Source organism: Corvus cornix, chromosome 27, assembly GCF_000738735.6.
Source record: "Corvus cornix cornix isolate S_Up_H32 chromosome 27, ASM73873v5, whole genome shotgun sequence".
Taxonomy (NCBI): domain Eukaryota; kingdom Metazoa; phylum Chordata; class Aves; order Passeriformes; family Corvidae; genus Corvus; species Corvus cornix.
The window spans coordinates 475,423-490,497 of NC_046355.1; the positions used below are offsets into that span (position 1 = coordinate 475,423).

At 63.1% G+C, this 15,075-nt stretch overlaps 1 protein-coding gene across 1 annotated transcript; it reads left to right on the forward strand.

Moving 5' to 3' along the window:
• Positions 1 to 8,175: 8,175 nt before the first annotated feature.
• Positions 8,176 to 14,736, forward strand: MSL1 (MSL complex subunit 1). Its single transcript, XM_039565857.1, is given in 9 exon segments — positions 8,176 to 8,355; positions 11,002 to 11,225; positions 11,557 to 11,747; positions 11,750 to 11,938; positions 12,599 to 12,663; positions 12,879 to 12,946; positions 13,133 to 13,257; positions 13,338 to 13,410; positions 13,548 to 14,736. Coding segments are annotated over 9 exon segments (1,170 nt in total). The 5' UTR covers positions 8,176 to 8,211; the 3' UTR covers positions 13,639 to 14,736.
• Positions 14,737 to 15,075: the final 339 nt, after the last annotated feature.

A 15,075-nucleotide genomic window follows, 5' to 3' on the forward strand; every position in this document is an offset into this window, starting at 1 on the left:
TGCGCCCGCCGCCCGCCCCGCCGCCCCCCGCACCGGCCGCGGCTGCGCACTGGCCGCACGCGGCGCCGCCGCCTCCCCCATGTGATTCCCGGGGGACAGCCTCGTGCCCCAGTGACACACTTTCCGCCGGCGGCCCCGGCCCCGCGCCGCCGCCGGGGAGCCCGAGTTCGGCGGGGGACCCCCGCACCGGGGCTGCCTGACGGACCGCGGGGACCGGTACCCGCACCGGTCCCTGCACCAGGAACACGGGGTACCCCGTCACCCAGCACAGCATCGCCCCTACACTAGGAACCCCCGGGCGCAGCACTGTCCCCTGCACTGCGGACACTTGGGTGCAGCACTTGACACATCTGTCACCTGGCACGACACTATCCCCCGCCCTGGGGACCCCTGGTCACGGCACTGGCAGCCCTGTCACCTTGCACAGCGCTGTCACCTGCACTGGGAACACCTGACCGTGGCACTGGCTGTCCCCTGCAGCGGGGATATCCAGGCACAGCACTCTCACTCTGCGTGGCACCTTCTCCTGGGGACACCTGGGCGCCGATGTCACCCTGCACAACACTGGGGACACCCAGGTATCCCTGTCACCCCTCAAAGCACTGTCCATTGTCCTAGGGGACACCCTGTAACCCCGCGTGGCACTGTCCCCTGCACTGGGGATACTCAGCTACCCCTGCCACCCCGCATGGCACTGTCTCCTGTGCCCACCCGTGCGGCTCCAGCACCGCAGCCCCTCCACACCCGGGACGCCTGGCACAGCCCCCGGCGCAGCTGGGCCCCTGCCCGCTGCCCCTCCCCATGTTCCCGGCCCAGCCCCTGCTGTCCCCACGCTGCCCACGGCAGGTGCCCGCTGTGGCACGTGCCTGGCATCCACGTCCCAGCCTGGCCCCACTCCCGGCTGCCGCGGGGGCTGCGGCAACGCCGTGCCAGGACAGTGTTGGTGGCAGATCTGGGTCGCGGCGCCGACAGAGGCCAGCCCAGCCCGGTGGCACCGGGGGCTCCGTGGGTGCTGATGCTCCCGCCGTGGGGAGGGTTTTGGGGGTGCCAGCACCCTCCCGGGTGCCACGTGTCGGGCGCTGCCCTGGCCCCCAGCCAGGAGGAGAAGGAGCAGAGCACGGATGTGCCAGCGCCGGGAAATCCTCGGACTTAATCGCATAGGAGGGGAGGCCTCCAGTGCCCCGGCTGTGCGGAGTGTCCGGGGAGGGACACCGGAGCTCTGCACCCCAAAGGCCCCCTGGCACCCCGTGGGTGACGAGGCCACCCCTCAGTTGGGGGTGCCCAGGGGCTCCTGGGGGTGGTCCCGGATTTTGGGGCTCCCCAAGGCACTGGGGCCGTGGGAACATCCCGACACCCCACAGGACGTTCCCTTGCCCTGAGTCACGGGGCGGTTGCGCCGTGCCGTGGCACCTCCGGCCGGGAGAACCGCGGCAGCTCCCGGAAGGATGTGTGGGGCCAGGCTGGCACGGGACCAGGGGCACCCGGGAGGGACGCCGGTCCTGGGGCGAAAGGACCCACCTGCCCCATGCCCGCTCCCAGCAGGGCCGTGCCCGGACCGTGCAAGTGCCCCCGGCCCCATGCAGCTCCTCGTTCCCCTCCTGGCACGTTCCCGGTGATTATCCGTGACTCAGCCGCACGTCTGGATTAGGAAAACATCCCCGCGCACGGCGCTGCGGCACACAGCGCCTGTGATGCTCGCCTGGAACCCTAATCCCCCAGGAATCCCCGGGATGGGAGTGGGGCTGGGAGGACCGGGACAAACCTCATGGGGTCTCTCTGTGGGGTCCCGCCGTGAGGCTGGGACCCCGGCAGGGGAGTCCTGGTGGAGGTGCTGTGAGCAGGGACCCCAGGCTGGGCACAGCTGGGATATTTCCGGGATATCCCGACTCTGGGACCACCCATGGGGAGCAGGGTGGGGGAGAGGGGCCACCAAACCCACCGGGACAGGGAGGTACTGCTGCTGACGTGTGCCGGGAACGCCCCCAGAGGCCGGGTCTATGGCTCGGGGGGCTTCCCGCGGCTCCCTGTGCACCCCATCATGGCAGTGCCCGCGCGAACCAATCCATGGCACGGAGGGGGCACCTGAACTGCCCTCAAGGTCGTCGCATGCCACCAAATTCGCCCCTAAATCCTGCACCTCCACGGACCTGTGCACTCCTGCACCCACAAACCCTGCCCCCTCTCATCCTTCACCCCCAAACTCTGCATCCCTGCACCTTTCTGGGGTCCCTGCAAGCCCAGATCCTGTCCTGCAAGTTCAGATCCTGTCCCCCTGTATCCTGCACCCCCAGACCCTGCACCCCCCGGGATCTCTACCCCTCAATCCAGGTCTGCCCCATCCCGTCGCGCCAGGACCCCATGACGTGCCCGGAGTATCGGGGGGACACACAGATGTCACCCTGTCCATGCCATCGGCTGTGCCCCTGCCCTTCCCATGCCGTGTCCCCCAACTGCACCCCCTGCACCCCCGGCCCCCCCACTTCAAACGCCTCCCGGGGGATGCAATCCGCATTTCCCTCCCCTGCCACTGCTCCCGGGGGCGGGAGGCAGCGGAGGGGCGGTGGGGCCGGTGTCGGAACTCGGGGTGAGGCCGGTGCCCGGTGCCCAGTGCGGGGTGCCCGGTGCCCGGTGCCGGTGCCGTGGCCGTGCCGCGTGACGCTCGCCCCGCTTCCCGCCCGGCGCCTGCGTGCCGAGAGTTTATTTTTACTCGGGGCTGGAGCCTTGTTTACCTTGTTGAACCTTTTCCAGGAAAAGGGGGGGAGTCTCCGCCAGGAACGGGGGTCCGTTCCTGCCTATCACCCCCTCGGTCCCCAGGCTGGACACCGGAGGCTAACAGGGGACAGGACCTCCAGCCCTGCACCCCCAGCCCCACTTGGACACCCCCAGACCCACCGTGGGGCTGCAGCTGCCCTGTGGGGTTGGGGACACCGGGTCCAGCGGTGTCCCCGTGTCACCCTACACACATCGAACCTCGGTTTCTCCACCCGTAACTGTACGTTGGGGGACATCCAGAGGTGCTGGGTCCCACCCAATTTGGGGGGTCCTGCACCCCTGACCCCCCTTTCATCCGTCCCCACTGACGGCACTGAGGGGTAAGGGTGGGGCAGGAGCCCCAGTGCTGCTGGGGGGGGCCAGGAGAAGGCTTGGAGGGTTAGGGTTTGGGGTGGTTTGGGGGTGTTTTCCTGCCGGGAGCAGCCCTGGCTCGGCCCCTGCCTCTTGGCTGGGGCCGCAACTCCCGCTGCCAAAATCGTCCTCCCTCCCCGGGAACGGGAAAAATCGGGTAAACAAGGCAGGCCTGGCCCCGGGTGGGGGCACCCCACAGCAGGTGGGGGCACCCCAAGACAGGCAGGGACACCCCATGGCGTCCTTGCACTGCAGAATGGGGTAGACTGGGGTTGGGGAGCAGAGACTCCAGGAAGTGCAGGGTCTAGGGGTGCAGGGTGCAGGGTTTGAGGGTACAGGGACCCCCCAGGAGGGTGCAAGAGTGCAAGACTGGGGGGAGCAGGAGTGCACAGATTAATGGAGGTGCAGGATTTAGGGATGAATGCACCCCAAGAGGGTGCAGGGACCCAAAAAGGGATGCAGAGTCAGGGGGTGCAGGGACCCCATGAGGGTTCAGAGCTGCAGGGCCAGAGGAGAGGTGCAAGGGGAAAAGGTTTGGGAGTGTCAGGACCCCAGGAAGGTTCAGGGGCCCAGAAATTGGGGTGATACTGTGACATGGGGGTGCAGAAGGGGTACAGGGTCCCTGGGGGACGGGGGACCCTGGAGTGTTCATCATGTGGGGGGCTCTGGGGAGCACCCCCAGGGGGAGTAGCCAGGGCGGGTGGGGACCCCTCTCACCTGCCCCACCCCCAAGATCTCACGTGCTGATGTTTGTGTTCCCTCTGCAGCCTTGGGACCCCACGGGGGGGGGTGGGGGGGAGTGGGCGGGACAGCACCGGGAACTCCTTTGGCCTCCAGACCCCCCACCTCAGACCCACCACCTGGGAATCCTCCTCCCCTTTCCCATTCCCCCGTCACCCCATGTTTGACCTTCCCAAAGTTCAAATGTGTGAGGAGCGGGGGGGGCACCCCATCAGCCCCCCAACCTAGAGGTCACAAAGAGGCCACGGCATCGTGGCCAGCGGCCCGGTTGGCATCTGTGCCAGCCCATGTGAGCGGGCTCCCCTCCTCCTCCTCCTCCTCCTCCTCCTCCTCTTCCTCCTCCTCCTCCTCGCGCGGGGAGCCCTCTCCATGCGCGTCACGTGGCGCTGGCATGTGCGCCCTGCTCCATTTTAGCCCCAGCAGCCTCCCTGCTGCAGAGCCATGTGCGGGCGGGCGCCGGCCGGCACGTGGGCCTGCCGCAGCGGGGATGGGCACCGGCACCGGCACCGGCCCGGGCAGGACGGGCACGGCGGGGACACGGCATCCGTGTGTGCGGACACGGACCTGTGTGCGAGCACAGTCGTGTGTGTGAGCAGTCATGCGTGTGAGCATGGCTGTGTGTGTGTGAGCACAGTCATGCGTGTGAGCATGGCTCTGTGTGTGTGTGTGTGAGCAGTCATGTGTGTGAACATGGCCACGTGTGTGTGAACATGGCTCTGCGTGTGTGAGCACAGTCGTGTGTGAACATGGCTCTGTGTGTGTGAACATGGTTCTGTGTGTGAGCACAGTCATGTGCGTGAACATGGCTCTGTGTGTGTGTGTGAGCAGTCATGTGTGTGAACATGGCCACGTGTGTGTGAACATGGCTCTGCGTGTGTGAGCACAGTCACGTGTGTGAACATGGCTCTGTGTGTGTGAACATGGTTCTGTGTGTGTGAGCACAGTCATGTGTGTGAACATGGCTCTGTGTGTGTGAACATGGTTCTGTGTGTGTGAGCACAGTCATGTGTGTGAACATGGCTCTGTGTGTGTGTGTGAGCAGTCGTGTGTGAACATGGCTCTGTGTGTGAGCACAGTCATGCGTGTGAACATGGCTCTGTGTGTGGGTGTGAGCAGTCATGCGTGTGAACATGGCCACGTGTGTGTGAACATGGTTCTGTGTGTGTGAGCACAGTCATGCATGTGAACATGGCTCTGTGTGTCTGTGTGAGCAGTCGTGTGTGAGCATGGCTCTGTGTGTGAGCACAGTCATGCGTGTGAACATGGCTGTGTGTGTGTGAGCACAGTCATGCGTGTGAACATGGCTGTGTGTGTGTGAGCAGTCATGCGTGTGAACATGGCTCTGTGTGTGTGTGTGTGAACATGGCCACGTGTGTGTGAACATGGTTCTGTGTGTGTGAGCACAGTCATGCGTGTGAACATGGCTCTGTGTGTGTGTGTGTGAGCAGTCATGTGTGTGAGCATGGCTCTGTGTGTGAGCACAGTCGTGTGTGAACATGGCTGTGTGTGTGTGTGAACATGGTTCTGTGTGTGTGAGCACAATCGTGTGTGTGAACATGGTTCTGTGTGTGTGAGCACAGTCGTGTGTGAACATGGCTGTGCGTGTGAACATGGTTCTGTGTGTGTGAGCACAGTCGTGTGTGAACATGGCCACACGTGTGTGCAAACATAGCTCTGTGTGTGAGCACAGTCATGCATGTGAACATGGCTCTGTGTGTGTGTGAACATGGCTCTGTGTGTGTGAACATGGTTCTGTGTGTGAGCACAGTCGTGTGTGAACATGGCTCTGTGTGTGAACATGGTTCTGTGTGTGTGAGCACAGTCATGCATGTGAACATGGCTCTGTGTGTGTGAGCACAGTCATGTGTGTGAACATGGCCACACGTGTGTGCAAACATAGCTCTGTGTGTGAGCACAGTCATGCATGTGAACATGGCTCTCTGTGTGTGTGAACATGGCTCTGTGTGTGTGAACATGGTTCTGTGTGTGAGCACAGTCGTGTGTGAACATGGCTCTGTGTGTGTGAACATGGTTCTGTGTGTGTGAGCACAGTCATGCATGTGAACATGGCTCTGTGTGTGTGAGCACAGTCATGTGTGTGAACATGGCCACACGTGTGTGTGAACATAGCTCTGTGTGTGAGCACAGTCATGCGTGTGAACATGGCTCTGTGTGTGTGTGAACATGGCTCTGTGTGTGTGAACATGGCTCTGTGTGTGTGAGCACAGTCATGCGTGTGAACATAGCTCTGTGTGTGTCAACATGGTCATGTGTGTGTGAACACAGCCGTGTGTGTGTACAACCACAGTCGTGTATGTGTGTGAGCACAGCCACACGCATGTACAGCCACGGTTATGAATATGAGAACAGCCATGCGCGTGTGTGAACGTGACCACGCATGTGTGTGAGCACGGCCACGCGTGTGTACAGCCATGGTTCCGTGTGTGTATGAGAACGGCTACACGCGTGTATGGACGTGGACACGCGTGTGTGTGAGCCACGCAGGGGGACAAGCACTGCCACCCCTGTAAGTGACCACAGCCCCATGTGTGGATGTGCACAATCACAAGGGGGGACAACCGCGGCCCCCACCCCGTCCGACCACAGCCACGCCTGTGCACACGCTGGTGGGCACAGCTGCTGGCAGGGCTTGGTGTGACCCATGGCACAGCTGTGACCCACAGCCCGCAGACGGGCTTCCCCAGTGCCACACCGTGGGGGTGGCACCACCAGTGTGACCCGGGCACCAGGCACAGGGGCACCCTGATGCTCGCGGAGGGCTGGGTGAAGGGGGATCTCCCCCCGCGTGTGTTTGTGTGTCCCTGAACGCAGCTCTGCAGAGAGGCACGTCCCCCACGTGTCCCCTGTGCGTCCCCAGCACGTGCCACGCGTGTCCCCTGTGTGTCCCCGGTGACACGGCCCCGTGTGCTGCGGGGGGTGGAGTTTCAGCCGGGAGAGGGGGAAATGATCCTCTGTGTGTGTATACGTGTACATACATGTCCGTGCATGCTCATACCCGTTCGTACGTGTGCTCCGAGGCTGCAGTCCGGGCTGTGCATGTACATGCGTGTGCATGCGTGTGCATGAGTGTGCACACATGTGCGTATGTGCTCTCTGGGACTGCAGTCGGGGGGTGCATGTGCACGAGCTGCAGTGCCTGCGGGCTGCGCCTGTGCTGCAGTGGGGGCTGCAGTCGCTCCCTGCAGGGGGACACGCATGTGCATGTGTGTGCATGGCCGTGTACATACGAGTGTGCAGCCTCTGCAGAGGGGGTGGTACGGACTTCTGTGTGTGTGTGTGTGTGTGTGTGTGTACGTCCTTGCAGGAACTGCAGAGCTCTGTGTGTATATGTGTGCACGGGGGGGCTCAGACCCAGTGAGGGGGTTCAGCCCCCGTGGGGGGGTGTGCGCCCACGGGGAGGTGCAGACCCCAAGAATCACAGCACAACCACCCCCTCTCGGCCCTCCCCGCGTGGGGGGCGCGTAGCGATGGGTCCCTTTGTGTCCCTCCCCCTTCAATCCAGGGGTCCCTCCGCCCCGCCATGTCCCCCCCCGCCACGGGACCGGCCCGTGACCCGAGACCCCCCCGTGGGGCGGGGGCGGGGGGCGGGCGCGGAGAGCCGGTACCGCCACGCTCGGGGCCCCCGAGCGGCCTCCCCCGGTACTGCGGCGCGGGACCCCCGCCTCACGCGTGTCCGCGTGTCGCGACCACCCCCCCCCCCCCGGCCCGCGGGAAGCGGCGCGGGTGGGCACCGTCCCGGGGGTCCCCGGCGGGAACCGGCCCCGCTCCTTACCCCCGGGGATCCCACCGCCCCACCGCCGCCGGCGCATGCGCGCCGAGCCCCGTTCGCCGGTACCCGGGGTCCCGTGCCCGGTACCGACCCCCGCCCCGCCGCCCCCCCGTGCGGCTCGTCCCGCGCGGGTCATCCCCGGGGCGGGGGCCGCTCCGCGCCGATGCCCCCAGCGCCCCCCGCGCCGCCGCCCCGCGGTGCCGGCGGGCGGTAACGGGGCCCGGCCATGCGGTCCACAGCGTTCCGGGGGGGCGGGCGGCGGCGGCCCGAGGGGGCGGGCGGGAGGAGGAGGAGGAGGAGGGGGAGGAGGGGAGGAAGGCCCCGCTCCGCCGGCCCGGCGGCCCCGGGCCCCGCCGCCGCTGGGGGCACACACGGGCCGCGGCTGCGGGGTGGCGGAGCGGGAGCGGAGCGGGGCCGCGGCGGGGCCGGCGGCCGGCGGGGGCAGGGCCGCGGCGGGGGATGCGGGCGGGCTGCCCGGGGAGGCGGCGGCGGCGGGGCCGGGGCCGGGAGCGGGGCCCGCGGAGCCGGGGAAGCGGCGGCCCGCGGCCCGCGCAGCGATGGGCGCCGGCGGAGGGTCGCCCGGGCAGGCCGCCTGCCTGCGGCAGATCCTGCTGCTCCAGCTGGACCTGATCGAGCAGCAGCAGCAGCAGCTGCAGGCCAAGGAGCGGCAGATCGAGGAGCTCCGGGCCGAGCGCGACACGGTACGGCGGGGGAAGGGGGGGGGACCGGGGGGACCGGGGAGGAGGGCGGGAATGCGGCATGGAAGGGGTTAACCCTGGCAGGGTTAACCCCTCCTTGGGTTTAACACCCCCAGATTTAACCCACTCCCCTGTGGGGTGACCCCCCCCCAGGGTTAACTCCCTTTTAGGTTTAACCTCCCTCAGGTTTAACCCAACCCCCTGTGGGGTGACCCCCACCCTGAGGTTAACCCCCCTAGGTTTAACACCCTCCTATGGGGTGACCGACCCCCCCCCATGGGGTGATCCCCACTAGATTTTACCACCCCTAGGTTTAACACCCCTCTGGTAGAGTAATGCCCCCTCCCCCCAGGGTTAATGGCTCCCCAACACCACCCAGGGGTCTCTGGGATTGTGGTGGAATTCTGCCCACCAACAGGAAGGTTCCCACCCCCTGTGACACCCAAGGGGTTAATGCCTCCCGCCCCCCCGCCTTAGGGTTAATGCCCCCCTCTTTGGGGGGTCATTTCACCTCTTTTTGGGGGTAATTCAGTCCCTTCTCTGGGTGTTAATGTCCCTCCTTCTTTGGGGGTTAATTCCACCCCTCTTTGGGGGTTAATTCAGTCCCCTCGAGGGTTAATGTCCCCCCCCTATATGGGGTTAATGTCCCCCCCTATTTAGGGTTAATATCCTCCTCTTTGGGAGTCGATTCCACCTCTTTTGGGGGCTAATTCTGCACCCCTCTTTGGGGGTTAATTCCACCCTGCTTTGGGGGTTAATTCTGCACCCCATGGGGGTTAATGCCCCCCCTCTTTGGGGGGTTAATGTCCCCCCCATAGGGGTTAACACCAGCCGCCGTGTCACCCTAGGGCTTAGTGCACCCCCTTGGGGGGGGTTCATATGCCCCTCGTGGCAGTTTAACTGCTCCCCCCTTGGCACCCCAGGGGTTAATACCCCCCTCTTGGCAGTTAATGCCCCACATGGGGAGTTACTGTTCTCCCCTCGTGGGGAGACCCTTTTGGGGGTTAACGTGCCCCTCTTTTGGGGTTAACGACCCCCGCTGGCACCCCAGAGGTTAATGCCTCCCCCTCCGGCTTGGGGGTTCCTGTTCTCCCCCCGTGGCACCCCAGGGGTTAACACCCCCCTCCTTGAGAAGTAATACCCTCAAGTGGGGGCATCTGGCCCCTTCTCCAAGGTACCCGGGGGGTACATAACCCCCCAGAGGGGTTAATGCCCCCCTCCCCAAGGGGTTAAACACTCGCCAGGGGCAGTTCTGCCCGCCCCCCCCCCCCCCAGGAGGTCTGTGCCTCCCCCCAGGGCTGGGTTTTCCCTCGGGGGTCGTGGGTTCCCCCGGGGGTCGCAGCCCCCCCAGACAAAGCCGCGGGGGCACAAAGGGCGGGGGCGGGGCGGGGGTTAACGGGCCGCCGCCCGTCACCGTGGCGACGGCTCGGGGGGGCCCTTAAAGGGGCCGCGTCCCCGCGGGCACCGGGCGGGACACGGCCACAAGGGACATCGCCCCACTGCTCGGGCCGGCCCGCCGAGGAGGGGTCTGCACCCCCACTTCGGAATTTGGGGGCCCTCACAGCCACGAGAGGCTGCCAGCCTTGGGGGGGGAACAGTATGGGGTCCCCACAGCTAAGCTGGGCCGCCCCTACGGGTGTCCTGTCTGTGTCACCCCATAGATGCCATGTGTGCACCCCTTCATAGATAGCCTACTTGTATGGCCCTTCCCACATTGCCCTACCTGCATTGTCCTCCCGTGGGTGTCGTGTCACCCCACGGATGCTGTGTGTTGCCCCCCACAGCCACAGGTCACCACTGCCACCCCCACGGCCCTGTGGCCATGTGCCATCAACGGCGGTGGCCGTGCCCGGCTGCAGTGGCGGTGTCAGCAGTGGTGGCCCCGGTTGTGGCAGGAAGGACGGGGACACCCCACGTGATGTCACCGCAGGCAATGCTGCGTCCCCCAACATGGAGGAGCCACTGCGGCAAGGCCGTGATGGGACTTCAGGGGCTTCCCCCGGGCACAGGCTCCCGGGGTGACATTGGTGGGGGGATAGGACTGCCACACCCTGGGGGCACTGGGCTCCGCTCCCCAAGGCTGGGTCTCCCCAAGGCCACATTCTCAGGGGGTGCTGGGACCCCCTCATTGTGCTGTCTAAAGTGACCGCTCTAAACGCTGCAGGCCCTGGCTGAGGGGCCTGGGAGGGCTGGGAGCAGGTGACCATGGGCAGGGGTCACCAGGTGCTCTTTATGTCCACAGCTATTTGCAACCCCCCCTCTCCATCCCGCATCCTCAGAGAGGATACACAGAGGGTGGGACCCCCAAATCCTCTGCTTTCTGCTGCCCCATCTCTGGAAGTGTTCAAGTCCAGGTTGGATGGGGTTTGGAGCAACCTGGTCTAGTGGAAGATGTCTCTGGCAGGGGCATGGGACTGGATGGGCTTTTGAGGTGCCTTCCAACCCAAACCATTCCTGGATTCTCTGATTTTATGTAATCCCCCCTCAAACTGGGGTTTGCAGCTGGACACAGGCATGGGCAGCGCTGGAGCAGGAGAAGCAGCCGGAGGGTGGCCATTTTGTGCCACTGGACATCCAGTGGCAGCTGCCCTGGGATGCCCACGGGGGTGACCCCACCCCAAGGTGAGCCCTTCCTCCCCTGCCTTGCAGCTCCTGGCGCGGATTGAGCGCATGGAAAGGCGGGTGCAGCTGGTGAAGAAGGACAGCGAGCGGGAGAAGCACCGCATCTTCCAGGGCTTTGAGGTGGACGAGAAGCCAGAGGCGGAGGCATGTGAGAAGCTGCCTCTGGAGTGTCCCCAGGACCTGCTGGAGCCCCCCCCAACCCTGCAGCCCAAGCACTTCCCCTATGGCAGGAACGGGAAGGGGCATAAAAGGTACAGAACGCATGGGGGGCTGCGAGGGGAGAAGGGGGGACACTCACTATGGCTTTGCCCTCTGTGTGTGGGGCTGGCACTGCCCAGCAGCCTTTGAGCTGTTTGGAGAGGCCACCCAGCACAAGGAACACATCCCTGTATCCAGGAGAACTTCAAGAAAGCCTGTGTGGGGAGTGCAGGGTCCCAAAATGCTGGGGAAGCCCCTCGGTAAATGGCTTATGTGTGGCTCTGGTGCAGCAGCCCTGGTTTGGGGGTGCCAGGAGCCCCCCAGAGCGGCCCTGGTGCAGGGCAAGGATCCATGTGCCTGGCTCAGCTCCTCTTCTTCCTGCAGGAAGCCAACATTCGGGAGCGCGGAGAGGAAGACGCCTGTTAAAAAACTAGTGTCGGATTTCTCCAAAGTGAAGAGTAAAACTCCAAAGCACTCCCCGGGGAAGGAGGAATCGGGTGGCTCCTTGGCCGAAACTGTTTGTAAACGAGAACTGCGGAGCCAAGAGACTCCGGAAAAACCCCGGTCGCTCCTGGAGACCCGCTCCGAGCGTCAGCCCCGCCAAAGGGCCCCAGCACCCACCCCAAGGAGAAAGGCTTTGTCAGCGAGGCCGACGACCTGCCCTATCTCTCCACCACCGAAATGTACTTGTGCCGCTGGCACCAGCCACCCCCATCACCGCTGCCGCTGCGGGAACCTTCTCCAAAAAAGGAGGAGACTGTAGCAAGTAAGGATGGAGAGAACGATGGAGAAGCTGCTGGGGCTGAGCCGGCCTGGGAACAGGGCTCGGCACCCTCGTTCTGAATCTGGAAAAGGGCTCCCAGATTCCCAAAGGGAGTGCCTGTGGTGTTGGGAGAGGTGCCACGCTGCTGGCTCCTTGCACTGCAGTGGGTGCTGGCTCTGGGCTCTCCCAAATCCCATCTCGGGTTTGCCCCACTCTGGGCAGGGCTCCTGGCTGGTGTCTGTTGGAGCAAGTGGTAAAGCAACTTCCCCTGGGTGGATGGGAAATGTGTGTCTGGCTCATGCCGTGGTGACACAGCACTGGGGTCACCTGCTGTTCCCAAATCCGGTGCTTGTCTTGCCTTGTGCCCAGTGAGGTTGGTGCCAGTGGTGGGAACTGGGCTGTTCCAGGTGGCTCAGCGCTCCGGGTTGGACAGAGCTCAGCACATCCCTGGGAGTGGCTCAGATTTGCTTGTGTGTAAGGGGGTGGAGATGAGCTCTGCTGTCCCATGGCAGCTCCCACTGCTGGCTCAGGGTGGGGGTTTGGGGCATCCCAAGCCGTGCTCCAAGGGGAAAGATGGGCAGGAAGGGAGCGGGGAGGTGGTGGGTTGGAGCAGGGGCTGTGGGGATTCCGGTGTGGGGTAACACCCTCTCTCTTGTCCTGCAGTTCCGTCTTGGAGGGACCATGTCGTGGAGCCCCTGAGAGACCCCAACCCCTCGGACCTCCTGGAGGTACGTGAGCCACCGGAGCTGGTGGTGCCACAGGGGTTTTCCAGGCTGTCCCACACTTGCAGAGCTGGTGGCAACTCGTCCGCTCATCCAGCATAAACCCTGGCTGTGGTTGGGGGGCCGAGGTGGGGGGAACAACCAGCCCCTCCTGGGGCTGTGGGAGCAGGATCTGGCCCTGGGATGATGCACTGATTGATCCCCATCCGGTGTTGTTGCAGAACCTGGACGACAGTGTCTTTTCCAAACGGCACGCAAAGCTGGAGCTGGATGAGAAACGAAGGAAAAGGTGGGAGCAAAGGGAGCGATGGAGGTCTGGGGTCCCAGTCCAGGGTGCCCCTGGGATGGGAACCAAGAATGCTGCTGGAGGAGGGATGCTCCCACATCACTGGCAGCCAGGGCAGCCTCTCAGTCCCTCTGGGAGAGTCTGGCACTGCCCGTGGCTCCTCACTTTCCCAACCATCCCATTTTCCAGGTGGGACATCCAGCGGATCAGGGAACAGAGAATCCTACAGCGGCTGCAGCTCCGAATGTACAAAAGGAAAGGGATTCAGGAGTCGGAACCTGAAGTTACCTCATTTTTCCCTGAGCCAGATGATGGTGAGGCTTGGGAAGGGGGTGTCAGGGGTAGGTGGGGGTGCAGATAGAGGGGTCTCACACACTCCGGTGTCTCTCCACAGTGGAAAGTTTGCTCATCACCCCTTACCTGCCCGTCGTCGCCTTTGGCCGGCCCTTGCCCAAACTGACCCCACAGTGAGTATTGGGGACGTGAGGGGACAGGGCTGGGGAGTGCCGGTGTCACTCATAGGAAGGGACCCTGCCCGTTTTGGGTCTGGACGGTGCCATTTTGGGTCGGGACCGTGCCGCAGTGACACCAGCTGTGCCTGCAGGAACTTCGAGCTGCCCTGGCTGGACGAGCGCAGCCGCTGCCGGCTGGAGGTGCAGAAGAAGCAGACGCCGCACCGGACCTGTCGGAAATAAGGGAGATGCTGGGAGCTCCGAACACCTCCAGGAGCTCAGTGTGTCCTCGGGGGCTCTGAACACCTCTAGAGCACCAGAAGCTCTGCCATCACCGGGTCACCACTGGCCGCTGCCTGCTCCGTGCTGACGGATGGTTTCGTTCTTCCGTGATCCCAGTTTTGTTCACTTGGGTTTTGGAAAGTTCCCCGGACTCATCCCCCACACTGGCACCGGCTTCCCAGTGCCACCGGCTCCGCTCCCCAGGGCAGCGGGTGGATCCTGGCCCCATCCTCGAGTCCCCTGTGTGCTGCCCCTGCACTCTGCAGCCTGTGTGGCCTTGGGATCTGGGATATGGGGCTCCCACTGTGTCTGGTGGGAGCATGGGGATCACCAGCACCAGATCCCGTGTCCGGAGGTGTCACATCCCCCGGGACTCACCCGCTGCTGCCTTCATGTTGTGTTTAGTTAGAAAGCAGGATAAACAGCGGGTTGTGTTGGAGCTGGCTGGGGCCTGGGAAGCGCCTGGGAGTCTCTTTTGGGGGGTTTTCCCCCTCTTTGGGGGTTTTCCTCTCTGGAGAAGGTTGGTGGAGGCAGAGGGGAGAGTTAAAAAGCAAAGTTTTTCTCTTTTTTTTTTTTTTTTTTTTGTGAAATAGAAACCCTGTGCGCACAATTTGGGGGGTTTTAATGGTTTTTTTAAATGTAATTTAAATGTTTTGAGGCGGGCAAGGGGTTTCCTGTGAGGGGGGGTTGTTCTTGCCTGTCCGAGCCCCTGGGTGCTGCTGGACCCTCTCGGTGCTGGATGGGTGGGGAGGGGCTCCATGGGTGGGGGCTCCATGTGTCCCCCTTTTTTCTTTTTCCTCTTTTTTTCTGTTTTTTCTCCCTATCTGCCTTTTTCCTCCTATCTCCTCCCTTTTTCCTCACCTTTTCCCCCCTTTTTCACACTTCTTTGGTCCTTTTCCCCCCTTTTTCCTCCCCCTACACTGAGCTTGTACCCCCCCCAGTTTTATCCCCCACTGGCCCCCCTCTCTATAATTAACCCCGAGCATATTGAACGCCGGAAAACTCGTTTACAAAAAAAAAAAAAAAAAAAAAAAACTTAGAAAAAAAAAAAACCTTTAAGAAAAAAAAAACTTAAAAACCTTCAAAAACCCAGAAATTGTTAAAAAATCGATAAAGTTCTAAAAACACCAAGTTCTAAACACGTTACGTGGGTGGTGTCACGCGCGGACACGCCCGCTCGCTGGTTTTATTTTTATTGTTTTTTATTGCTTTTCGTTGTTGGTTTGGTTTTTGTTTTTTTTTTGTTTTTTTTGTTTTGGTTTTTTTTTACAATAAACAAGGAAAAGGCCGCTGGCTGCTGGTGTTTCCCTCCCCCATTTACCCGCCCTTCGCCGTGACGTCACTTCCGCGGGGCGCTGACGTCACCCCCGCGCGCGGCGCGCGCGCCCCCTGGCGGGC